Source organism: Mesoplodon mirus (genome assembly GCF_964341445.2).
Source record: "Mesoplodon mirus genome assembly, chromosome: 6".
NCBI lineage: Eukaryota > Metazoa > Chordata > Mammalia > Artiodactyla > Ziphiidae > Mesoplodon > Mesoplodon mirus.
In genome coordinates this window covers 146,863,153-146,888,085 of record NC_138982.1, presented here as the reverse complement: position 1 = coordinate 146,888,085, position 24,933 = coordinate 146,863,153, and the positions used below count along the sequence as shown (strand labels likewise).

At 48.0% G+C, this 24,933-nt stretch overlaps 1 protein-coding gene across 1 annotated transcript; it reads left to right on the top strand.

Annotated features, from left to right (window-relative positions):
- Positions 1-763: 763 nt before the first annotated feature.
- Positions 764-23,558, top strand: SPATC1L (spermatogenesis and centriole associated 1 like; the record flags this gene model as incomplete). Its single annotated transcript, XM_082625345.1, is given in 5 exon segments — positions 764-965; positions 12,274-12,630; positions 22,535-22,630; positions 22,633-22,685; positions 23,232-23,558. Coding segments are annotated over 5 exon segments (1,035 nt in total).
- Positions 23,559-24,933: the final 1,375 nt, after the last annotated feature.

Below are 24,933 nucleotides of genomic sequence, written 5' to 3'. Positions count from 1 at the left end.
GCTGAAGGGGGAGAGAAGACCCTGCTCCTGTTCTGGGCTGTGTCCTCAGGCAGAGCAGCAGGCGACCCACCTGCTGCCTTTGGAGCCAGGAAACAGTGCTGAGTTTATGCACCTCCCAGGTAGTTAGTGGAAGTGGAGGGGGGTCACGGAGGTCACCCTGACCAAGGACTGGAATATGGCAGGACTCTGCATGTGGTTGGTCTAGACAGCCCTGGGCCCTGGCCAGGGGTCCTCAGGTCCAGTAATGGTCAGTGTCCCTGACAGTCAGTGCTGGTGGTCCGTGTGGGGACACTGACGTGCTGCCCGGACCCTCTGGACCAAGGGAGTGTGGTCGGCAGGTGGCCTCCAACTGCCAGCCCCCTCGAGCCCCGTGGGGCTGCGTGGGCCGTGGGGGCCGTCGAGGGGCTCCCCGGCCCACCTTCCTTGCGTCCAGGGCCTCCTCTCCCTCCGGGTTGTGGCCCAGAGTTCTTGCTGTTCCTGGGACATGCCAGAACATTCCTGTCTGGGCCTCGGCCTGCGCTTTCCCTGCGCTGGGGTGCCCATCCCGCGAGGTCTCAGGCGCCCCCTCCCCACCCTCCCGCCCCCTCCCCTCCACTCCCTCGTGGCCTCGGGTCGCCGCTGCTTTAAAGGCAACATCACAAGGCTGCGGAAGGCTAGGGGCGTGGAACTCCGGGCTCTTCTCTTGGTGTTTCTGGAGCGCCCCTGGGCTCTGGATTTCCACCTCCATGGGGCCACGGGCCCGCATGTGAGCACTGACATGGCCATGGCTGAGGGCAGCGAGCTGATGAACAGGCTCGTGAGCGAGAACGCGGACCTCAGGAAGCAGGTGCGCCTCGTGAAGGCGAACCAGGTGCTGAAGCGGCTGCTCAGTGCGAGCTGCCAGGAGGGCTGTGGGCGCGGGGGCCGCGACCTGCTCATCCCCAAGGCGCCTGCCTACCCCGAGGCCTGCTCCCCTCGCGGTGCAGGTGAGCCCGGGCCTGTGTCCTCAGGCGGGTCCGCGCCTGGGAGGAGGGTGGGCAGGTTACCCGCTTGGGCTGGCGGGGCTCTCTGTCCGTGGTGGCCGCCGAGCTGCTGTCCCAGAGGCTACAGACAGCACGTCCAGGTCCACAAAGTCAGCCCGGGGGTGCTGGCAGGGCTGGGCCGTGTGCGCATCTCCTTTCGTGGGAGCCGGGCCCGCCGGGCATGCTCGGCCCTCGGCCGGGGCAGCTTCGCCCGCCGCTCTGGCCGTCAGTCAAGGCCCATCGCGTGGCTGAGCCGCGCCCGGGCTGGGAAGGGCGCCCAGGAGGGAGGACCTGCAGCATCACCGGCAGGAAGTGAGTGAGGGACCGTAGAGCAGCTCGCCCTGCGGGAGCCGCTCCAGAGGCCTGACACTTTCTGTGGAAGTTAGTTGGCTATGCTTTAAACATTTTCATACGTGGAGTATGATTTAGGTCGTGGTTGGAGCCCTGACCTTGGTCTGAGTGGTTGGGATGTGGACAGTGGGCCCCTGACCAGGCAACCTCCTTGTCCCTGGAGGTGGTGATCACTCACTGCCCAGCAGGGCGGGCAGAGTCCACACCCCACCCCTCGCCTGGGCGTGCCCGCGCCCATGGACCTGCCATCTCTTGGGATGAGCCGTTCGACTGGGTGTGAGATGTTTTCCTTTCCTTTTGGAAGCAGTTGAAGCTGCTTCCAAAGCTGCTGCCAGTTCCGCAGCAGGATGCCTGGGCTGCCCCGGGGACCTCTGTTGTGTGGTCACCTCCTGGAGTCCACCGAACGCCTGCTGCCACCCTGAGCAAGCAGGCCCACGTGGAAGGTGGCGCCATCACCCATCAGCCCGGCGCAGGGCCCTGTGAGCGAGTGTGTCCCCAGGGTGTGAGGGTCCCTCATGGCATCTCCACACCTTCAGCCTCAGGGGGGCCTTGAGGAAGGAGCTCAGACAAGCAGGGCGTCCTCGCTGGGGGGATGGAGGGTAAAGGAGGGGCAGCTGGAGAAACCCGGGGGCCCGTGTCGTAAGCTCCTGCCGCTGGTCGAGACACACACTTGTCCCCGGGCGCTTGCTGAGGAGGGGCTGGCCTCACGGTGCTGTGTCCTGCGTGTGACGCCTGCAGAGGGTCCATGCCGCCTTCGCAGCCTACGAGGGACGCCTAGTGCACGGAGGCTCATGAGGCACTTGTCGCAAGGCCTCATCTGCACTGTGACAACTGTCAAGAGTCACCTGCCTTGTGCCGCTCTGTCACCCTTCATCCCAAGAATTGAGTTGTGCCAGGGCCTACCCTCAGGGCTCAGAGCCATCCACGTGGTCAGCCGGGGACAGGCTCTCTGGGCCCTCCCTTACTCCCCGCCTCACCGGGCCGGATGTGTGGGCTGCGGGCGAGGTGCAGGCCCTCGCTCAGGCTGGGCTGTTCCCCGTCAGAGTCCAAGTCGGGCCAGAGTCTCCGGGACCGTGGCCAGCACCCCGCCTGTGGGCAAGCCTAGATCCTGCCGGACAGCAGTCGTAGGAGGAGCCCCAGCCCCTGGCCAGCCCGTGGCCACCAGGCCTTCCACAGAGAGGCACCTCCATGCCCAGGGCTCAGCCTTCAGCAGAGGGTGCAGCCTTGGCCTTGGGGCTGGACTTGGAGAACCAGCAGGTGTTCCTGCGAGCAGCTCATGGTACAGACCGGAGAACTGCACACAGCAGCGGCTCACTGTCTGTGTTCGAAACAGGATGTGCTCTGGAAACCCATTTTTCTCATTTACCAGAGTCACTCAGGGAACATAACTACCCCAAGGCTCAGCCTGAGCTTCTGACCCCACTCCCAGAGGCAGCCACTCTCAACGTCTACTCGTGTCTCTCTGACACTGTCGGTGGCTATTTGTGTGTGTGTCTAGGGATCCCTTTGGTTTACATAAATGGGGCTGAGCCGTTCTACACTTGGATTTCCCCAACTGTCCATCTTGCTGCCACTGCCCATCGGCCCTCTCCTGGAGGGTACACTGTTCCCTGTGGGTTCACCACAGCCCTTCAGCCGGGACCCCATGACAGGAGCGCCTTTCCAGCTCCCTGTGACCACGGATGGCCCCACGTGTGCCTCTGCGGCCTGCCGAGGGGTAGCTGTCGGGAAGCCCTTAGGTCAAAGGCCGCGTGCAGTTGAAACGTTGAAGAGGACACTGGGACCCTCTCCAAAAGGCCCCGGCCTCTACACCCTGCACCTTCCCAGTACACGGCCTCACCTGTGGGAGCTGAGCCAGGCCACACTGAGGTCTCCTGGGGCCACTTCGAGCATGTGGTACACATGATCCAAGGGACAGAGGCGGGGGCGGCCTCGACCATCCCGGCTCCTCCCTCCTGGTCCTTATTCCTTCAGACCATCCTGGTCCCCGAGCCCCTCGAGTCATGGCGCCTCTGCTGTTGCCTGGACTCCTTGTTGTCCTGGGTGGAGTGTCAGGTGATTTAAGTAGTTTCTGGGTATCTCTCTGCCTCTTTCCCTTTAACACCGTGATGTGGCTGTTTCTATATTGTTATAAATATATTTCAAATGGCTGTGTAATATTCCAAAAATCAGATGAACCACAATTTACTGAACTCTTCTTATGTTTGAAATGACAGTTCTTTTTTCTTACCCTGAGGTAAATACCACAGCAAAATACTTTATATTTAGGGTTATTTCCTTAGGGTATGTTTTCCTAGAAGTAGAATCACTGGCTCAGAAGGCAGGGGTAATTTTTTTCGCATTTCTTCTGCTTACATTCACCCAGAGGATGATTTCATCTACTGCAGTTTTATTAAGCTATTTTCGCTCTGTTTCTTTAAGTCTCTTTAGCCATTTCTCACACATAAATCTTTCACATTAATTAGTTTATTCCTGGGGCACTTTATGTTACTTGTTGCAATCATGGATGGGATTTCTTTTTCCATTGTATTTTCAGTTATCAGTGTTGCTATGTTTTGGTAAGCTGTTGATTTGTAGATATTTATCCTATATCCAGCCCGTTCATAAGCTGCTTTATTCTGCTAAGTTTTTCAGTTCATTCTCCTATGTTTTCTAAGTCTGTAGTTGCTCTGTTTACAAACGATCATTTTAAACGAGGTTGGCAGCTCATACACTTGTTTCTGTCTTTGTCTTTGTTCATCAGAACTCCCAGGACCTTTGGCCTTGGCAGCCTCCCCCCATCCTCCTGGTGGGTGGTGGGCAGTGAATGGCCCTGTCTGCCCAGGGATCGGGGGCTGTGCAGTCTGGGTGCTGGGGAAGAGTCTTTCTAGTCCTTATTTTTAAAGAACAAAAATAAAGAATTGAGAAACAGCTCATTTTGTTAAATTTTTATGACCTCATTTCGGCATCGGTGGAAGTGCCCTCAGCTGCTTCTCACAGCTCGTCTGTGGGGTCTTGTTATGCTGCTTTGTTGAGAGACCCTGTGGGTCCTGGGCCTGAGCTGTGTCTGTTGTGGCATCTGTTTGGCTGGGGCTTTGCTTAGGATTTCTGGACTCTGTTCCTACATGAATCTGGGCTACAGTTTTCTTTCCATGGGCTGTCTTTGCAGGGATTTGATATCAGAGTTGCGAGAATTTATAACCTTAATAATCAAGCATCTTTTAATTTTTTCAGTGTTCCAACCTCATTTATATGATGTAGGGATTGTGAATTGTTTGGGAACTTGAAAGAACTCACTCACCAACCAATCACCCAGGCCTTCAGCCCTTTGCAGCATAATTATTCTGTAACTTCTAGGTTTTTCTTTTCTTTTCTTTCTTTTTTTTTTTTTTTTTTGCGGTACGCGGGCCTCTCACTGTTGTGGCCCCTGCCATTGCAGAGCACAGGCTCTGGACGCGCAGGCTCAGCAGCCATGGCTCACAGGCCCAGCCGTTCCACGACATGTGGGATCCTCCCGGACCGAGGCACGAACCCGTGTCCCCTGCATTGGCAAGCAGACTCTCAACCACTGCGCCACCAGGGAAGCCCCTAGGTTTTTCTTTTTTGCTTATTGGTCCATTTAGGTTTTCTACTTCTGAGTCATTTAAAATAATTTCCCAGATGATCTCTCCTTTTATTAAAAATTTCAATTAACACTCAATTGTATATAATATCAATACTTTTATAATTTGAACATTATCTTCCTAGTCATTCTTATATCACTTTTCTCATTTCCAATTTTATTCCTTTATGTTTTCTGTTTCTCTAAAGTTGCTTTCCACAGTTTCACTATCTTATTGGACTTTCCATAGAGCTGTTTCAAGTTTATTTCTGCTGCCATTTTTATTATTTTCTAACTTTTTCTTTCCTCAAGAGTTCATTCCCATATGAATGTTTAATTTTTTGGTGATGTTTTAGAAGTAATTAAAGGATTTAAGTTACTAATTTCACTCTAAATACAGTTTTTTGTTTTATAAAGTATTTTTTTAAATTTATTTTTTGGCTGCGTTGGGTCTTTGTTGCTGCATGCAGGCTTTCTCTAGTTGTGGTGAGCAGGGGCTACTCTTTGTTGCGGTGCATGGGCTGCTCATTGCATGGCTTCTCTTGTTGCAGAGCATGGAATCTAGGTGCGTGGGCTTCAGTAGTTGTGGCACATGGGCTCAGTAGTTGTGGCTCGCAGGCTCTAGAGCGCAGGCTCAGTAGTTGTGGTGCATGGGCTTCCTTGTTCCGCAGCATGTGGAATCTTTACAGACCAGGGCTTAAACCCGTGTCCCCTGCATTGGCAGGTGGATTCTTAACCACTGTGCCACCAGGGAGGTCCCTCTAAATACAGGGTTTTTTTTTAATTTTTAAATTTAATTTTATTTATTTTTTAATGCAGCAGGTTCTTATTAGTTATCCATTTTATACATATTAGTGTATATATGTCAATCCCAATCTCCCAATTCATCACACCACCACCCCTGCCCACCACTTTCTCCCCTTGCTGTGCATACGTTTGTTCTCTACATCTGTGTCTCTATTTCTGCCCTGCAAACTGGTTCATCCATACCATTTTTTTCTAGGCTCCACATATAGGCATTAATATATGATATTTGTTTTTCTCTTTCTGACTTACATCACTCCGTATGAGAGTCTCTAGATCCATCCACGTCTCTACAAATGACCCAATTTAGTTCCTTTTTATGGCTGAGTAATATTCCATTGTATATATGTGCCACATCTTCTTTATCCATTCATCTGTCGAAGGACACTTAGGTTGCTTCCATGTCCTGTCTATTGTAAATAGAGCTGCAATGAACCTTGTGGTACATAACTCTTTTTGAATTATGGTTTTCTCTGGGTATATGACCAGTAGTGGGATTGCTGGGTCATATGGTAATTCTATTTTTAGTTTTTTAAGGCACCTCCATACTGTTCTCCATAGTGGCTGTATCAGTTTACATTCCCACTAACAGTGTAGGAGGGTTCCCTTTTCTCCGCACCCTCTCCAGCATTTGTTGTTTGTAGATTTTCTGATGATGCCCATTCTAACTGGTGTGAGGTGATACCTCATTGTAGTTTTGGTTTGCATTTCTCTAATAATTAGTGATGTTGAGCAGCTTTTCATGTGCTTCTTGGTCATCTGTATGTCTTCTTTGGAGAAATGTCTATTTAGGTCTTCTGCCCATTTTTTGATTGAGTTCTTTGTTTTTTTAGTATTGAGCTGCATGAGCTGTTTATATATTTTGGAGATTAATCCTTTGCCCATTGATTCGTTTGCAAATATTTTCTCCCATTCTGAGGGTTGTCTTTTCGTCCTGTTTGTAGTTTCCTTTGCTTTGCAAAAGCTCTTAAGTTTCATGAGGTCCCATTTGTTTATTTTTGGTTTCATTCCCATTACTCTAGGAGGTGGATCAAAAAAGATCTTGCTGTGATTTATGTCAAAGAGTGTTCTTCCTATGTTTTTCTCTAAGAGTTTTATAGTGTCCGGTCTTACATTTAGGTCTCTAATCCATTTTGAGTTTATTTTTGTGTATGGTGTTAGGGAGTGTTCTAATTTCATTGTTTTACATGTAGCTGTCCAGTTTTCCCAGCACCACTTATTGAAGAGACTGTCTTTTCTCCACTGTATATCCTTGCCTCCTTTGTCATAGATTAGTTGACCATAGGTATGTGGATTTATCTCTGGGCTTTCTATCCTGTTCCGTTCATCTATATTTTGTTTTTGTGCCAGTACCATATTGTCTTGATTATTGTAACTTTGTAGTATAGTCTGAAGTCAGGGAGTCTGATTCCTCCCACTCAGTTTTTTTTTCCCTCAAGATTGCTTTGGCTATTTGGGGTCTTTTGTGTCTCCCTACGAATTTTAAGAATTTTTGTTCTAGTTCTGTAAAAATGCCATTGGTAATTTGATAGGGATTGTACTGAATCTGTATTATAGTCATTTTCACAATAGTGATTCCTCCAATCCAAGAACATGGTATATCTCTCCATCTGTTGGTATCATCTTTAATTTCTTTCATCAGTGTCTTATAGTTTTCTGCATACAGGTCTTTTGTCTCCCTAGGTAGGTTTATACCTAGGTATTTTATTCTTTTTGTTGCAATGGTAAATGGGAGTGTTTCCTTCATTTCTCTTTCAGATTTTTCATCATTAGTCTATAGGAATGCAAGAGATTTCTGCACATTAATTTTGTATCCTGCAACTGTACCAAATTCACTGATTAGCTCTAGTAGTTTTCTGGTGACATCTTTAGGATTAGTATCATGTCATCTGCAAACAGTGACAGTTTTACTTCTTCTTTCCCAATATGTATTCCTTTTTCTTTCTTTTTCTTCTCTGATGGCCATGGATAGGACTTCCAAAACTACGTTGAATAATAGTGGTGAGAGTGGACATCCTTCCCTTGTTTCTGATCTTAGAGGAAATGCTTTCATTTTCTCACCATTGAGAATGATGTTTGCTGTGGGTTTGTTGTATATGACCTTTATTATGTTGAGGTAGGTTCCCTCTTTGCCCATTTTCTGTAGAGTTTTTATCATAAATGGGTGTTGAATTTTGTCAAAAGCTTTTTCTGCATCTATTGAGATGATCATATGGTTTTTATTCTCCAATTTGTTAATATGGTGTATCGCATTGATTGATTTGCGTATGTTGAAGAATCCTTGCATCCCTGGGATAAATCCCACTTGATCATGGTAAATGATCCTTTTATTGTGTTGTTGGATTCTTTTCGCTACTATTTTGTTGAGGATTTTTGCATCTATATTCATCAGTGATATTGGTCTGTAATTTTCTTTTTTTATAATATCTTTGTCTGGTTTTGGTATCAGGGTGATGGTGGCCTCATAGAATGAGTTTGGGAGTGTTCCTTCCTCTGCAATTTTTTGGAAGAGTTTGAGAAGGATGGGTGTTAGCTCTTCTCTAAATGTTTGATAGAATTCACCTGTGAAGCCATCTGGTTCTGGACTTTTGTTTGTTGGAAGATTTTTAATCACAGTTTCAATTTCATTACTTGTGATTGGTCTGTTCTTATTTTCTGTTTCTTCCTGGTTCAGTCTTAGAAGGTTATACTTGTCTAAGAATTTGTCCATTTCTTCCAGGTTGTCCAGTTTATTGGCATAGAGTTGCTTGAAGTAGTCTCTTAGGTTGCTTTGTATTTCTGAGGAGTCTGTCATAACTTCTCCTTTTTCATTTCTAATTTTATTGATTTGAGTCCTCTCCCTCTTTTTCTTGATGAGGCTGGCTAAAGTTTTATCAATTTTATTTATCTTCTCAAAGAACCAGCTTTTAGTTTTATTGATCTTTGCTCTGATCTTTATGATTTCTTTCCTTCTACTAAATTTGGGTTTTGTTTGTTCTTCTTTCTCTAGTTCCTTTAGGTGTAAGGTTACATTGTTTATTTGAGATTTTTCTTGTTTCTTGAGGTAGGCTTGTATTGCTATAAAATTCCCTCTTAGAACTGCTTTTGCTGCATCCCATAGGTTTTGGATTATCATGTTTTCATCGTAATTTTTCTCTAGGTATTTTTTGATTTCCTCTTTGATTTCTTCAGTGATCTCTTGGCTATTTAGCAATGTATTGTATAGCCTCCATGTGTTTGTGGGTTTTTTTACATTTTTCCCCCTGTAATTGATTTCTAATCTCATAACGTTGTGGTCAGAAATTTTGCTTGATATGATTTCAATTTTCTTAAATTTACCAAGGCTTGAATTGTGACCCAAGATATGGTCTATCCTGGAGAATGTTCCGTGCACACTTGAGAAGAAAGTGTAATCTGCTGTTTTTGGATGGAATGTCCTATAAATATCAATGAAATCTATCTGGTTTATTGTGTCATTTAAAGCTTGTGTTTCCTTATTAATTTTCTGTCTGGATGATCTGCCCATTGGTGTAAGTGAGGTTTTAAAGTCCCCACTATTATTGTGTTACTGTTGATTTCCTCTTTTATAGCTGTTAGCAGTTGCCTTATGTGTTGAGGTGCTCCTATGTTGGGTGCATATATATTTATAATTGTTATATCTTCTTCTTGGATTGATCCCTTGATCATTATGTAGTGTCCTTCCTTGTATCTTGTAATAGTCTTTATTGTAAAGTCTATTTTATCTGATATGAGTATTGCTACTCTAGCTTTCTTTTGATTTCCATTTGCATGGAATATCTTTTTCCACCCCCTCACTTTCAGTCTGTATGTGTCCCTAGGTCTGAAGTGTGTCTCTTATAGACAGCATATAGATGGGTCTTGTTTTTGTATCCATTCAGCAAGCGTTTGTCTTTTGGTTGGAGCATTTAACCCATTCACATTTAAGGTAATTATCGATATGTATGTTCCTGTGACCATTTTCTTAATTGTTTTGGGTTTGTTTTTGTAGGTCCTTTTCTTCTCTTGTGTTTCCCACTTAGAGAAGTTCCTTTAGCATTTGTTGTAGAGCTGGTTTGGTGGTGATGAATTCTCTTAGCTTTTGCTTGTCTGTAAAGCTTTTGATTTCTCCATCGAATCTGAATGAGATCCTTGCCAGGTAGAGTAATCTTGGTTGTAAGTTCTTCCCTTTCATCACTTTAAATATATCATGCCACTCCCCTCTGGCTTGTAGAGTTTCTGCTGAGAAATCAGCTGTTAACCTTATGGGAGTTCCCTTGTATATTATTTGTCATTTTTCCCTTGTTGCTTTCAATAATTTTTCTTTGTCTTTAATTTTTTTCAGTTTGATTACTATGTGTCTTGGCATGTTTCTCCTTGGGTTTATCCTGCCTGGGACTCTGTGCTTCCTGGACTTGGATGACTATTTCCTTTCCCATGTTAGGGAAGTTTTCAATTATAATCTCTTCAAATATTTTCTCGGGTCTTCTCTCTCTCTTCTCCTTCTGGGACCCCTATAATGTGAATGTTGGTGCATTTTAATGTTATCCCAGAGATCTCTTAGGCTGTCTTCATTTCTTTTCATTCTGTTTTCTTTATTCTGTTCCGCGGCAGTGAATTCCACCATTCTGTCTTCCAGTTCACTTATCTGTTCTGCCTCGGTTTTGCTGCTATTGATCTTTCTAGTGTATTTTTCGTTTCAGTTATTGTATTACCCATCTCTGTTTGTTTGTTCTTTATTTCTTCTAGGTATTTGTTTTTTAATTCTTCTAGGTCTTTGTTAAACATGTCTTGCATCTTCTCGACCTTTGCCTGCATTCTTTTTCCGAGGTCCTGGATCATCTTCACTGTCATTATTCTGAATTCTTTTTCTGGAAGGTTTCCTGTCTCCACTTCATTTAATTGTTTTTCTGGGGTTTTATCTTGTTCCTTCATCTGGTACATAGCCCTCTGCCTTTTCATCTTGTCTATCTTTCTGTGAATGTGGTTTTTGTTCCACAGGCTGCAGGTTTGTAGTTCTTCTTGCTTCTGCTGTCTGCTCTCTCCTGAAGAGAATTTACATGAGTACTTTTATCCACCAATTCATTTTCAGACTTTCTCAGTTTGTAATGCTCTTAAAACATCCAGGTTGAGATGTAGAGTCAGCAGCATCAGAAACTCAGATGATAGATCTTGACTGATGTAGACAAAAATGAATCAATAGTCAATCTAATGATACCAAGGGACCGCTGCTGATCGAAAACCCAGTCTTCAAACTGAGAGCAGAGTTCTTCCCATTACATGTTAAATCCTCTCTGAAACCCTGCTAGTGTTGGAGGGTCTCCTGCAGAGGCGCGGGTGGCTGTGGCTCACTGTAAGGACAAGGACACTGGCAGCAGAAGTTCTGGGAAGTACTCCTTGGCGTGAGCCCTCGCAGAGTCTGCCTTAATACAGTTTTAAATGTACAGTTTTAAATGTCATAATATATATAGTGTTCTGATTTTCGGTATTTTTCAATAATCATTTTTTCCTATTTTTATTTCCTCCTTGATCAGATCATTACTTAAGAGAGTGCTTTTAATTCTGAGGAGACAGCGTTTTCTATTGACTCTCATTTTTCATTTACAGTTTTATTGTAATGTGACCTGAAAATTTGGACTTCACTGAGGATTAAATAAAATGTTTAATTTAACGTTTAGCACAACTTTATTAAGGCTTGGGAATAACAGAAGGGAATTTCAATTCACTAAATAGAAACTAAATGAAAAGTGCAAACCCACCTGGCTACACAACAATCCCTTTAAAACTGGGTCATAGATGTGGCTCTTCCCCAAGTCCATGAGGTGAGTTTTTCCAGCCCCTGCCCACTGCTGGAACAGCCCACCTCCCCTCGGAATATTTGCGTCCTGAGCACAGGGCTCCAGGCTCCTCTGGGGCTGAGCCAGAGGAAGAATCCAGCTCTGGGGACCCTTGATGCCTCAGCCTTGTTAAGTTCCTGAGGCGTGTCCCGTTGACAGTTTGTGGGCTGTGTGTTTGGCAGGGGATGCCCATCGAGGGACGCTCATCACGGCTTTGCCTTTACAAGGAAACTTGGAAACAGCCCCACATGCACCAGTGGGATGATGGTTAAAAAAATCTGTGATCTGTCTGCGTGCAAGTGTGTGTGCACGTGTGCCGGGAAATGGTTAAATGAACCAGTGAGCTACCAACTGACTCAGTCAATGTGGATAAATCTCAAAAAAAGGTAAGTTTCAGAATAAAACATGTGTCAGGTGATACCATTGATGTAAAATTTAAGAAGCACATAAAAGTCACTGTCATAGTGTGTGGATGCACAGGTGGGAGGAAGCGTCAGAGGCACCCATGCTCGCTGTGCCCGTGAACCTGAGGCTGCTGGTGTCCTTGGGCGCCAGCGCCCATAGCTGTTTCGCCCACGTGTGCGTCACCTCCTCCAAAGCGGAAATGGGAGCAGGTGTCAGAGCCGGGGCAGGGTGTGTGCGTGTTCTTAAAGTGGTCTCTACACTTCTCGGGATGTTTCAGGAGCCTCAGCCTGGCGTCTCCTTCCTCTCCTCCCTGCCTCAGTTCCAGATTTTGGAAGGTTCAACAGCGGCCCTGATGCGCCCTCCCAGCTGCAAGTGTCTTCCCTGGAGGACCTGCTGTGCTCACACGCCCCCCTCTCCAGAGAGGACGATGCCTCCCCGGGCTGTGCGACCTCTTCCCAGGTGTCCTTCAAGGCTTTCCTCAGCTCCCCGGAGCTGTCTGCGCCCCACGGCTCTGACTGGAAGCTGTCCCCGCTCCTGAGTCCCTTGCAAGACCTGCTGGCGGACAAGAGTCTGCTGGAGCCCAGGGAGGTGGACAACTGGCTGCAGGTGTGCTTCTGCTCCCTCCAGAGCAGCCTGCCCTCCGGGGACAGGACCAGAAGGAACTTCTACCTTAACGGTACAGCGGGCGAGGGGTGGGTGCGGGGTGGTAGGCACTGCTGGGGAGCGTGGTCCGGGCTCTGTGCTGCTGCATTTATCTGCGTCAGTATTGATTCCAATACACACTGTCTCAATTACGGTAGCTTTATAATAAGACTGTAAATCAGATTGTATAAGTTCTTCAACTTTGTTCTTTTTGTCAAAGTTGTTCTGGCTATTCTAGGTTCTTCTGTATGAATTTTAGAATCAGCTTGCCCATTTCTACAAAAAAACCTTGCTGGCATTTTTATTGGAATTGTCCTGGACCTCCAGGTCACTTTTCAGAGAAATGGCATTGTAACAATATTGAATCTTCAGATGTGTGGACACTGTACTGGCATATCTTGTTTTATTGCACTTTGCTTTATGTGTGCTTCACAGATATGGCATTTTTTACAAATTGAAGGTCTGTGGCAGCCCTATGTGGAGCAAGTCTATTGGCACCATTTTTCCAACAGCATTTGCTGACTTAATGTCTGTGTGTCACGTTTTGGTAATTCTTGCAATATTTCATACTTTTCCATTATTATTATCTTTGTTGTGGTGACCTTTGATCAGTGGTCTTTGATGTTGCTATTCTAGCTGTTTGGGGCACCAAGGACTGCACGCATACAAGACGGCAAACTTAACGCATTTACGTTGTGGGAGTTCTGGCTGCTCCACCTACCAGCCCTCCCCTGTCTCTCTTCCTCTCCTCAGGCCTCCCTATTCCCTGAGACAAAACAACATTGAAATTGGCCAATTAATAACCCTACAATGGCTCTAAGTGTTCAAGTGAAAGGAAGAGTCACATGTCTCTCACTTTAAACCACAAGCTAGAAATGATGAAGCTGAGTGAGGAAGGCAGGTCAAAAGCCGAGATGGGCTAAAGCTGGGTCTCTTGTGCCAAACAGTTAGCCAAGCTGTGAAGGCAAAGGAAAGTTCTGGAGGAAATTAAAGTGCTACAGTGATCACACGAGTGATAAGAAAGTGAAACAGCCTTATTGCTGATATGGAGAAAGTTTCAGTGGTCCGGATAGAGGATCAAACCAGCCACAACATTCCCTTCAGTCAAAGCCTAATCCAGAGCAAGGCCCTAACTCTCTCCAATTCTATGAAGGCTGAGAGAGGTGAGGAAGCTGCAGAAGAGAAGTTTGAAGTTAGCAGAGGGTGGTTCATGAGGTTTAAGGAAAGAAGCCATCTCCATGACATAAAAGTGCCAGGTGAAACAGCAAGTGCTGATGTAGAAGCTGCAGCCAGTTGTCCAGAAGATCCAGGTAAGATAATTCATGAAGGTGGCTACACTAAACAGCCGATTTTCAATGTAGATGAAACAGTCTTCTGTTGGAAGAAGATTCTATCTAGGACTTTACAGTTAGAGAGGAGAAGTCAGTGCCTGGCTTCAAAGCTTCAAAGGACAGGCTGACTCTCTTGTTAGGGGCTAATGCAGCTGGTGCCTTGAAGTTGAAGCCAGTGCTCATTTATCATCTGAAAATCCTAAGGCCCTTAAGAATTATGCATTTATCATCTGAAAATCCTAAGATCACTCTGCCTGTGCTCTATAAATGGACAACAAAGCCTGGATAACAGCACATCTGTTTGCAAAATGGTTTACTGAATACTTTAAGCCCCATACTGAGACCTACTGCTCAGAGAAAAGATTCCTTTCAAAATTTTACTGCCCATCGACAATGCACCTGGTCACCCTGGATCTCTGATGGAGATGGACAATGAGATAAAGGTTGTTTTCATGTCTGCTAACACAACATCCATCCTGCAGCCCATGGATCAAGGAGTCATTTTGACTTTCAGGTCTTATTGAAGAAATACATTTCGTAAGGTTACAGCCACCACAGACAGTGATTCCTCTGATGGATCGGGGCAAAGTCAATTGAAACCTTCTGGAAAAGATTCATCATTCTAGATACCATTAAGAACATTCATAATTCATGGGAAGAGGTCAACATATCAACATTAAGAGGAGTTTGGAAGAAGTTGGTACCAACCCTCATGGATGACTTTGAGAGGTTCAAGACCTCAGTGTGGGGCTTCCCTGGTGGCACAGTGGTTAAGAATCTGCCTGCCAATGCAGGAGATATGGTTTCGAGCCCTGGTCCTGGAAGATCCCACATCCTGTGGAGCCACTAAGCCCGTGCACCGCAACTACTGAGCCCGCACACCACAACTACTGAAGCCCGCACGCCTAGAGCCCATGCTCCGCAATAAAAGAAGCCACCATGATGAGAAGCCCTCACACTGCAACAAAGAGTAGCCCCTTCTCACTGCAACTAGAGGAAGCCTGTGCGCAGCAACGAAGACCCAACTCAGCCCAAACCAAACCAAACCAAAACAAAACCCTAATATTCGATTATTAAAAAAAAAAGACCTTAGTGGGGGAAATAACTGCAGATGTGGTGGAAACTGCAAGAGAGCTAGAATCAGAAGTGGAGCCTGAGATGTGACTGACTTGCTGCAGTCTCAGGATAAAGCCTTCATAGATGAGGAGCTGCTTTTTATGGATGAGCTAAGAAAGTGGTTTCTTGAAATGGAATCTACTCCTGGTGAAGATGCTGTAAAGATTGTTGAAATGACAGCAAAGGATTTAGAACATTACATAAACTTAGTCAATAAAGTAGGAGCAGGGTTTGAGAGGATTAACTTTAATTTTGAAAGAAGTTCTATCGTGGGTGAAATGCTACGAAACAGCACTGCATGCTATGGAGGAATTATTCTTGAAATGAGGTGCAGTCAATGTGGCAAACTTCATTGTTACCTTTTTGAAGACATTGCCACACCAACCCCAGCCTTCAGCAACCACCACCCTGATCAATCAGCAGCCATCAGCACTGAAGCAGGGGCCCTCCCCAGCAAAAATGTTGTGACTCACTGAAGGCTCAAATGATGGTTAGCATTTTTTAGCAATAAAATATTTTTAAATTAAGGTATGTACATTGGTTTTTTTGGACATAATGTTATTGCACACTATAGACTACAGTATAGTGTAAACCTAATTTTATGTGCACTGAAAAACCAAAAAAATTCATGTGACTTACTTTAGTGTGATATTTTGCTTTATTGTGGTGGTCTGGAACTGAATCAGCAATATATCCAAGGTATGCCTTTATATCTCTCCATTTATTTAGTTCTTTAAAAATATCATTCAAGCCGCCATCCTCATTAGTATAGTGGCGAGTATCCCCGCCTGTCACGCAGGAGACCAGGGTTCGATTCCCTGACGGGGAGGCAACACGCCCTCGGGACTTCCCTGGTGGAGCAGTGGTTAAGAATTCGCCTGCCAATGCGGGGGACTCGGGTTCGAGCCCTGATCTGAGAAGATCCCACATACCGCAAAGCAACTAAGCCCATGCACCACAACTACTGAGCCTGTACCCTAGAGCCCGTGAGCCACAACTACTGAGCCCGTGTGCCACAACTACTGAGCCCATGTGCCACAACTACCGAAGCCCACACGCCTACAGCCCGCACTCTGCAACAAGAGAAGCCACTGCAATGAGAAGCCCGTGCAGCACAACAAAAACCCAACGCCTCCAATAAGTAGATAAATAAATAAAGTTTAAAAAATCACTCAGCAATATTTTATAGTTTTCTGTGTACAGATCTTGCACATTTTTGTTGAACTTATCCCTTAGTATTTCATGTTTTTGATGCTGAAAAATAAATAGTATTTTTTTTATCAATATGAATTTCTGATTGTTTCTAGTATATAGTAACACAATTGGTTTTGTATATTGACCCCATGATGGTTAATTTTATTTGTCAACTTGACTGGGCCATTAGGTGCCCAGATATTTGGTCAAACATTATTCTGGGTATTTCTGTGAGGATGTTTTTGGATGAGTTTAATATTTAAATCAATAGACTGAGTAAAGTAGATTGACTTCCTTAATGTGGGTGGGCCTCATCCAATCAGTTGAAGGCCTGAATAGGACAAAAAAGCTGACTCTTTCCTAAGTAAGAGGGAATTCCTCCTGCCTGACTGCCTTTGGATTGCAACTGAAATCTCAGTTCTCACGCCTCCAGTCCTTTGAACTGGAGCCACACCATTGATTCTCTTGTTTCTCAGACCTTGAGCTCAGATTGAGACTACATCATCAGCTCTTCTGAGCCTCCAGCTTGCTGACTCACCCTCACAGATCTTGGGACTTGTCAGTTTTCATAATCACACACACACACACCACACATTGTTCTGTTTCTGTTTCTCTAAAGAACCCTGACAAATAGAATCTTGTATCTTGCAACTTAACTGAACTCACATATTTGTTCTAGTAGTTTTTTTTTAGATTCCTTAGGATATCATGTCATTTGTGAATAAAGACAAAGTTATTTTTTCATTTCTTTTTTTTTTTTTTTTTTTTTTTTTTTTCTGTACACGGGCCTCTCACTGCTGTGGCCTCTCCCGTTGCGGAGCACAGGCTCCGGACACACAGGCTCCGCGGCCATGGCTCGCGGGCCCAGCCGCTCCGCGGCATGCGGGATCCTCCGGGATCGGGACACGAACCCGTGTCCCCTGCATCGGCAGGCGGACTCTCAACCACTGCGCCACCAGGGAAGCCCCTATTTTTTCATTTCTAATCTGTATGCCTTTAATTTCTTTTTCTTGTCTTATTGCATTGGCTGGAACAGTGTTGAATAGAAATGGTGACAGTGGGCATTCTTGTCTTTTTTGCATTTAGGGGGAAAGCATTCAGTCTGTCACCATTAAGTATGATGTTAGCTAAGTTTTGTAGATGCCCTCCATCAGGTTGAGGAAGTTCCCTTTAATTCCTTGTTTGCTTAGAGTTATCCTGGATGTATTTTGGAATTTATTGAGTGCTTTTTCGGCACCTATTGAGATGAGCATTTGGTTTTCATTTGTAGTTTGTTAAATAACATTGATTGATTTTTGAATTATAAACCAACCTTGTATTACTGAGATAAACCTCACTTGGTCATGATGTATTATACTTTTTTTGTATTGTTTGATTCAATTTACTAAATTTTTGTTAAGAATTTTTGCAGTCTGTGAGGTATATTGGTCTATAGTTTTCTTATAATGTCATTTTTTGACTTTGATATTGGGTTAATGTCAGCCTCAGTGAGTGAGGAAGAAAGTGTTCCATTCTCTTTAATTATCTAGATGAGTTTGTGTAGGATTGGCATTATGTATTCCTTAGGTGTCTGGTAAAATTCACCACTGAAACCATCTGAGCATTGAATTTTCTTTGTAGGAACATTCTCTCCCCACCCCAACAAATTCAATTTCCTTAGTTGATATAAGGCTGTTCAAATTTTTTTTCATTTCTTCTTGAGTGAGATTTGGTAGTTCACTCATAAAAAAAGATACAAAAGTGAGCTTTTGTATCTTTTAAGGAATTGGTTCATTTCATCCAAGTTGTTAAATTTATTGGCATAAAGTTGTTGTTAATATTACATTATTATCCTTTTAATGTCTGTAAAATCTGTGGTGATGCCATCTCTCATTTCTGATAGTGGTAATTTTTATCTTCTTTTTTCTGTAATAAGTCTGGATAGAGGTTTATCAATCTTACTGACTTTTTTTCTTTGAGGAATAGGTTTTTGGCTGGATCTTGGAAGGCCCAAGTTGGCTAGACATGATTTCTAGATCCTCTCAGGTGTAGCTCGTTTCTTCCGCCTAATTTATACTTTAGGGAGAGAGGGAAGCAGGGAGAAGGACTGATTCCTGATAAGATAAATGTATTAATACAGAAGGGGGAGTTTGCACCCTGCTCCTCCATGGGCCCCATTTTCCCTAACATGTTTCTGTGCAGTGTATCTGGTTCTCAGCTTTAATTCCTGGGTACCTTCTGCAGCACTGCTAAGTGATTAAGGAAGGAGAACACTGAAAACTACAAAACATGGTTGAAAGAAATTAAGATCTAAATGAATGGAAAAAATCTTGCAGTCATGGCTTAAAAGACTTAATATTATCAAGATGGCAAAACTCCCCAAATTGACCTACAAATCACAATGCAATCCTTATCAAAATCCCACCTGGCTCCTTTGCAGAAATTGACATGCTGATCCTAAAATGTGTATGGAAATGCGTGGGACTCAGAATAGGCAAAGCAATCTTGAAAAAGGAGAATAAAATCGGAGGACTCACATTTCCCAATTTCAAAATTTACTATAAAGTTACAGTAATCAACAGCATGGTACTGGTATAAGAACAGGCATACAAGTCAATGAAATAGAATAAGTCCAGAGATAAACCCATGCATTCACAGGTCTGATCTTTGACAAGGGGTTCCAAAACAATTCAGTGGGGAGAGAAGAGTCTTTTCAACAAACGGTGCTGGGAAAGTGGATATCCACGTGCAAAATAATGAAGTTGGACTTCACACAACGTATGAAAATTAACTAAAAATAGATCAAAGACTTAAAAGACCTAAAACCATAAAACTCTTAAAAGAAGACATAGACGTAACTCTTACGACCTTGGATTTGGCAATAGAGTCATAGCTGTGACACCAAAGGCATGAGCAACAAAAGAAAAAACAGATATATCAGACGTTATCAAAGGTAAACACTTCGGTGTTTCAAAGGAACATTTCACGGAAGTGAAAAGTCAACCCACGGAATGGGAGAAAATATGTGTAAATCATGTATCTGATAAGGGAACAGTATCCAGAATATATAAGAACACTTACAACTCATCAGTAAAAGACAAACAATCCAATTAAAAATGGGCCAAGAATTTAAATAGACAGTTCCCCAAAGAAGGCAGACAAATGGCCAATACGCACGTGAAAAGATGTTCAATATCCTCAGCCATCAGCGAAATGCAAATGAAAACTGCAGTGAGACACCACTTCACATCCACCAGGATGGTAATAATAAAAAAGATGGACAATAACCAGTGTTGGAGAGGGTGTGGAGGAATTGGAACCGACACACATTGCCACTGTGGAAAACAGTTTGGCAGTTCCTCAAAAAGTTAGACATAGAGTTACCTCGTGTCCCAGCAATTCCATTCCTAGGTATATCGCCGAAAGACTTGAAAACATTTGTCCACACAAAAATGTTTATATGCGCGTTCATAGCAGCATTATTCATATTAGCCAACAAGTGGAAACGGCTCAGATGCCTATCAGTGGAGGAATGGATAAACAGAATGTGCTGTACCCATACAATGGAATGTTATTCAGCCATAAATAGGACTGAAGTTCTGACACACGTTACAACATGGATGTGCCATGAAAACATGCTGGGTGAATGAAGCCAGTCACGAAAGACCACATTTTATGTGATTCCACTGATATGAAATGTCCAGAGTAGATAAATCCATAGGGTCAGAAAGTAGATGTGTGGTTGCAGGGTGAACTGTGAGTGATGCTAATTGGGTACAGGGTTTTGTAGACTGTGGTGATGGTTATACGACTTGGTGAATACACTAAAAGCCACTGGATTGCATATTTGAAAACAGTGACTATTATAATGTGAATTACATCTCAATAAAAAGAGTTAAAAGTCATTGGGGGGCTTCCCTGGTGGCGCAGTGGTTGAGAGTCCGTCTGCCGATGCAGGGGACACGGGTTCGTGCCCTGGTCTGGGAGGATCCCACATGCTGCGGAGCGGCTGGGCCCGTGAGCCATGGCCGCTGAGCCTGCGCGTCCGGAGCCTGTGCTCCGCAACGGTAGAGGCCGCAGCAGTGAGAGGCCCGTGTACCGCAAAAAAAAAAAAAAAAGTCATTGGGAAGCAGCGAGCCCCTCAACACCTCAGTTCCTTTGTGTGTAAGTGGAGTCTGAGGCCCCTCAAAGGCTCATCGTGAGGATGAGTCAAACCACGGACGGACCAGAGGTGCTCCTGGAGGAGGGAACGGACGCAGCCCGGCCTCAGCTGGGTTGGTTGCTCGCGGCCTCGAGGGCCCCTCTGAGGGGGTCTGAGCCCCTGTTAGCAGGAAATTCCCCATCACCCCCGGTTTAACCCTGAGTCCAGAGCCTGTCCTGCCGCTCCGGCCGCAGCTGCCAGATTACTTTCTCGACACCCTCTGTGGCTCCCTGTCTCCACAGGGTCAGCCCAGCATTTCTCCTGGGCCCTTGGACACCTGGCTCTCTGCCACCCCCAACCCTGTGACCTTGTGACCCCAGGGCCCTCACAGGGCTCTGGGTCCTGTGGCTCAGGGGAGGCCCTCTGCCCCGGGCATCCACACCCCCTCGGCCCCTCTGTCGGCCCACCCATCTGCCTGGCCCACATCCCCTGAGACCCGGACTGTTCTGAGTTCGGCCTCGTCCTCCCCGCTCAGCACCTGCACAGGCCCGGCCGAGGGAGCGGAAGGACGGATGTCCCCCCAGCCTCTCCTGGAGTCCACAGAGGAGGAGGCTGCCAGTACCTGGCCTTGAAAAGCCCGAGCTGACTGGCGATCAGGTTCCTATGGAGAGTGACCAGGCGGGGTTCTGGGATGGGGGGCTGCGTGGACAGTCACAGGATGGGGCCGAGGGAAGCAGAACAGCTGCCCGAGGTCACAGGCAGGGTTGGTCCGGGAGCCCAGCGCTCACGCCCACACAGACAGCCTGCAGGAGCAGTTCAGCAACTCCCCGGGCCACTGAGCCCTGCCAGCATGGGTGGGGAGTCAGGCCGACCTCTCTGTGTGCCGGGGGTCCTGAGCCTTCGGTGGGCACAGGTGTCTGTGGGTAACAGGACCGGGGGGCCGGCTTTCCACGCGGGGCTCCCAGCCGGTTGTGCACTGCCTGCCCGGTGGACGGACCTGGCAGGGCTGCACCATCCAACACCCTTGGAAGGGGTTTGGATCACGGGCGGGTTTGAAGGTTGCAGGGCTTTAGGAAAAGCTTTAGAAACGGGCACGTTATTAAATGTCTCCCGTGGGGAAGAAAGGGCAGAGCGTGGAAGGCACAGGATCCTGTGCCGAGAGCCCGCGCCCCCCCGCCGGGCGTGTCCTGGTCAGTGAGGGCGCCCCGGGCGTCGTGAGGCAGGGCCTTTCCCACTCCGCTGTCTCTCAAGGTCAGGGGCACCTGGTGATAGCAGGGGGCAGGCAGTGTGACCTTCACAGAGCGCAGTGGTTCTGAAGGTACCGACCGTGTCACGGCTGTCAGGTGGAAGGCTTGCTGACACCGGAGGCTGCTGTGGGGAGGAGGGTGTGGGAGCAGGGTTTGGAGGGGAGGGTGGTTGATGTGCCGGGGTGACGGTGGGAAACAATTAAAATCAGAATCTCCTGCCAGCGCAGCAATCCTGTTCACAACGAAGGGAAGTCTTGCTACCGAGTAAGCACTAGACCAGCATGCGATGCACACAGGCTGCCAAGACAGAGCCTCACCGTTTCACATAGCTACGCAGACTGGACCCACACGTGTTACTTACATGTCCTTCAGTTAACAAGACCCCACCCTCAGGTGGGGGACACGCCTAGCCCATCCTGTGTTCACCTGGTCATAGGGCTGGGGCCTCTGAGGGGTCAGCCTTGACTGGGAACTGAGCAGGCTCGGGGACAAGAAAAATAATGCTGGGCTGTGAAACAGGCTTTTAAAGTGTCTACGCCCATCTTGGTGGGGGAGCGGGGGAGGGATGGAGAAAGGACTTGGGATCAGGGTGCGCAGGGAACGTGCCAAGAATGGGGAGGAGAGGAAAGCTCTCTTTCCCCTTTGGCAACAGAAAATTCAAAGTTTCCTTTTAAATTTGTGTTTGCCTCACAGTGGAGGGCAGCTGTCAGTGGGGAGGAGGGTCCCCCTCAGGTCACAACCAGGGCCTTGCGGAAAGCTCTGCTGGGCTCCCAAGGCTTCACCCCAATCCCACAGTGTCTGCGTTTGGGGCGGTCCTCTCCCTGAAATGGACCCTGGAGCACAGGCAGGAGGAAGGTGGGTGGCCCCTGACCCTCCGAGTCCTGGCCAGCCTGTCTCACTGCCCCCCCCCACCCCCTCCCCCCCCCGCAGAGATCCAGAGCTTTGCCGGCACCGAGAAGGACGGGCGCATCGCTGGGGACATCGCCTTTCAGCTGGACCGGCGCATCCTGGCCTATGTCTTCCCAGGGTGACCCGGCTCTATGGCTTCACTGTGTCCAACATCCCTGAGAAGATCAAGCAGGTGCGCCTCCCTGCCTGGGGGCCGTTCCTGCCCTAGAACACCCCTTGCCCTGGGGTCCCCTTGCTGCCCTAGGACTCCCCCTGCCCCAGGGTCCCCTTGCTGCCCCGTCACAAGTGGCGCCCACACAGCTGCAGCCCTGGGCGAGCCTGAGTGGTGTCTGAGGCAAACGTGCCAGGGGACACGATGAGCGGGTCCCATGAGGCCCTTTGCTCCCGCCCTGTGCTTCCTGGCTTGGGACAGTCTCAGGAGTGGCTCCAGGCCGGGGAGTACTTTCACGCTCAGCCCCAGCTGGCAAGACACCTTCTGCGAGCCTGGGGTGCAGCTCCCTGCTCTCCCTGACACTGTGTGCCGGAGGGAGACTGGGGGACGGCTCCCCTGGTGGGGGCCTGGCTGTGGGCCTCAGTGTCACCACCTACACAGCTGCGCTCGGGGAATCTAGCCCCTGCCCCGCCCCGGCCCTGGGCCTGGGCCTCGCCTCCCGCCCCACTCCACGCCCCCGTCTGCGGGTTCCGGGCTCCGCCCGCCCACCCGCGCCTGTGCCCACAGACGTCCATCAGGTCCCTGGACGGCTCAGTGGACGAGAAGAAGCGGCGAGAGCTGACGCGCCGCTGCCTGACGCTGACGGCGCGCCTGCAGAGGCTGGGCTACGACCGCCACGTGCCCCCCGTGTTCAGCGAGTTCCTCATCAACACCTACGGCATCCTGAAGCAGCGGCCCGACCTGCGCGCCACCCCGTCGCACAGCAGCCCGGCCGCCCTGCGCAAGTTGGTCATCGACGTCGTGCCCCCCAAGTTCCTGGGCGACTCGCTGCTTCTGCTCAACTGCCTGTGCGAGCTCTCCAAGGAGGACGGCCGCCCGCTCTTCGCCTGGTGAACCCGCCGACCCGCGCCTCCCCGCAATCAACGCGTGTTGCAACCCGGGCGCCGCGCTCCTCGTCTGCTCCCCGGAGGGCGCGCTAAGGGCGCCGGGGCCGCGGGCGCCGCCGCCCGCCCCACCGCCCCCACCTGCCCAGCGAGTCGCACTCTATTAAAAGTCGTCTGTTTGCTGTTCCTCCTTTACCGCTGCTCTTTGAGGGCGGAAGCCCCGCTGTGTTTGGAACGAGGCCACCAACCCCGACGACCTGCCCGCACACACGGTGCCTGGCCCCCTCCCCTGGGGTCGCAGTGCCTCCTCTCTGAAGGGCGGCGGTCCGTCCCCCTGGGGGTTTCCCCGAAGGTGGAGCCCGGGGCAAGGATTCAGCAGCAGGCAGGGCAGCTGCAGAATCTGCAGGGCAGAGTGAAAACACAGGCCCCTTTTTCAAAAGGCAGGAATTGCAAGACAGCGACCGCAGCGCTTTAAACCACGTGCCCGCGTGCAGCTGTGCCCTGCGGTGAGGCTGGCGCAGGACAGGCAGTTTACCTGGGAGATGATTCCAGGAAGCAGGAGCCCCCAGGGGAGGGGAGCCAGTGTGCAAAGGGCGTCGACCTTCTGCCTGGTTCTGGGATCGAGAGCCCTGGTCCCTTTGGTTGGAAGGTTGTAGTAGAAACCAGCACCCGGGTGCTGGTGAGATGGCTTTTTCCTGTAAATGGTGGAGCTTTCCAGGGTCCCCTATTCAGGAGCTGTTTTTAGCACCTGCCAAAAATTTTAATGTCTCAAAACTGCCCCCAAGAACTGGTCCCACTCCCCTGAGATAGAAAAAAAATAGAAAAGAAAAAAAAAAAAAACTGGTCCTAGCATCACACTGGGTCCTGTCCCTGCATCTTGCGTTCCCAGCCGTGGCCAAGCCCTGGTCCAGAACCGTCTCCGTAGGACACACAGCCCCACTCCTGCCAGAGCCCTCTGGCCCCCGACTCTCCTGAAGCCTGGAGAGGGCAGGTGGCCCCCGGGGGCTCCGCAGTCAGGACACCTTCCTGGTTCCTTCTCTGCTGTAGGTATGAGGATGAAGGTGCTAGGGCGCCCTGTCCCTTGGTTGTCACAGCCTTGTGTGCCCCAGATGCACTGGCCCCTGTCTCAGTCAGCTCAGGTGCTGTAACAAACACCACCGACAGGGCGGCTTAAACAATAGAAATTTATCATCTCACAATTCTGGAGGCTGAAATCTGCGATCCAGGTGCCACAGGGCGGATTCCTCCTGGGGCCTCTCCCCTGGGCACGTGGACAGCCGTCTCCTCCTTGGGTCCTCACGTGGTCATCACTCTCTGTGGGTGTCTGTGTCCTAATAAGGATGCCACTCCTATGGGATCAGGCCCACTCTAGTGACCTCTTTTTA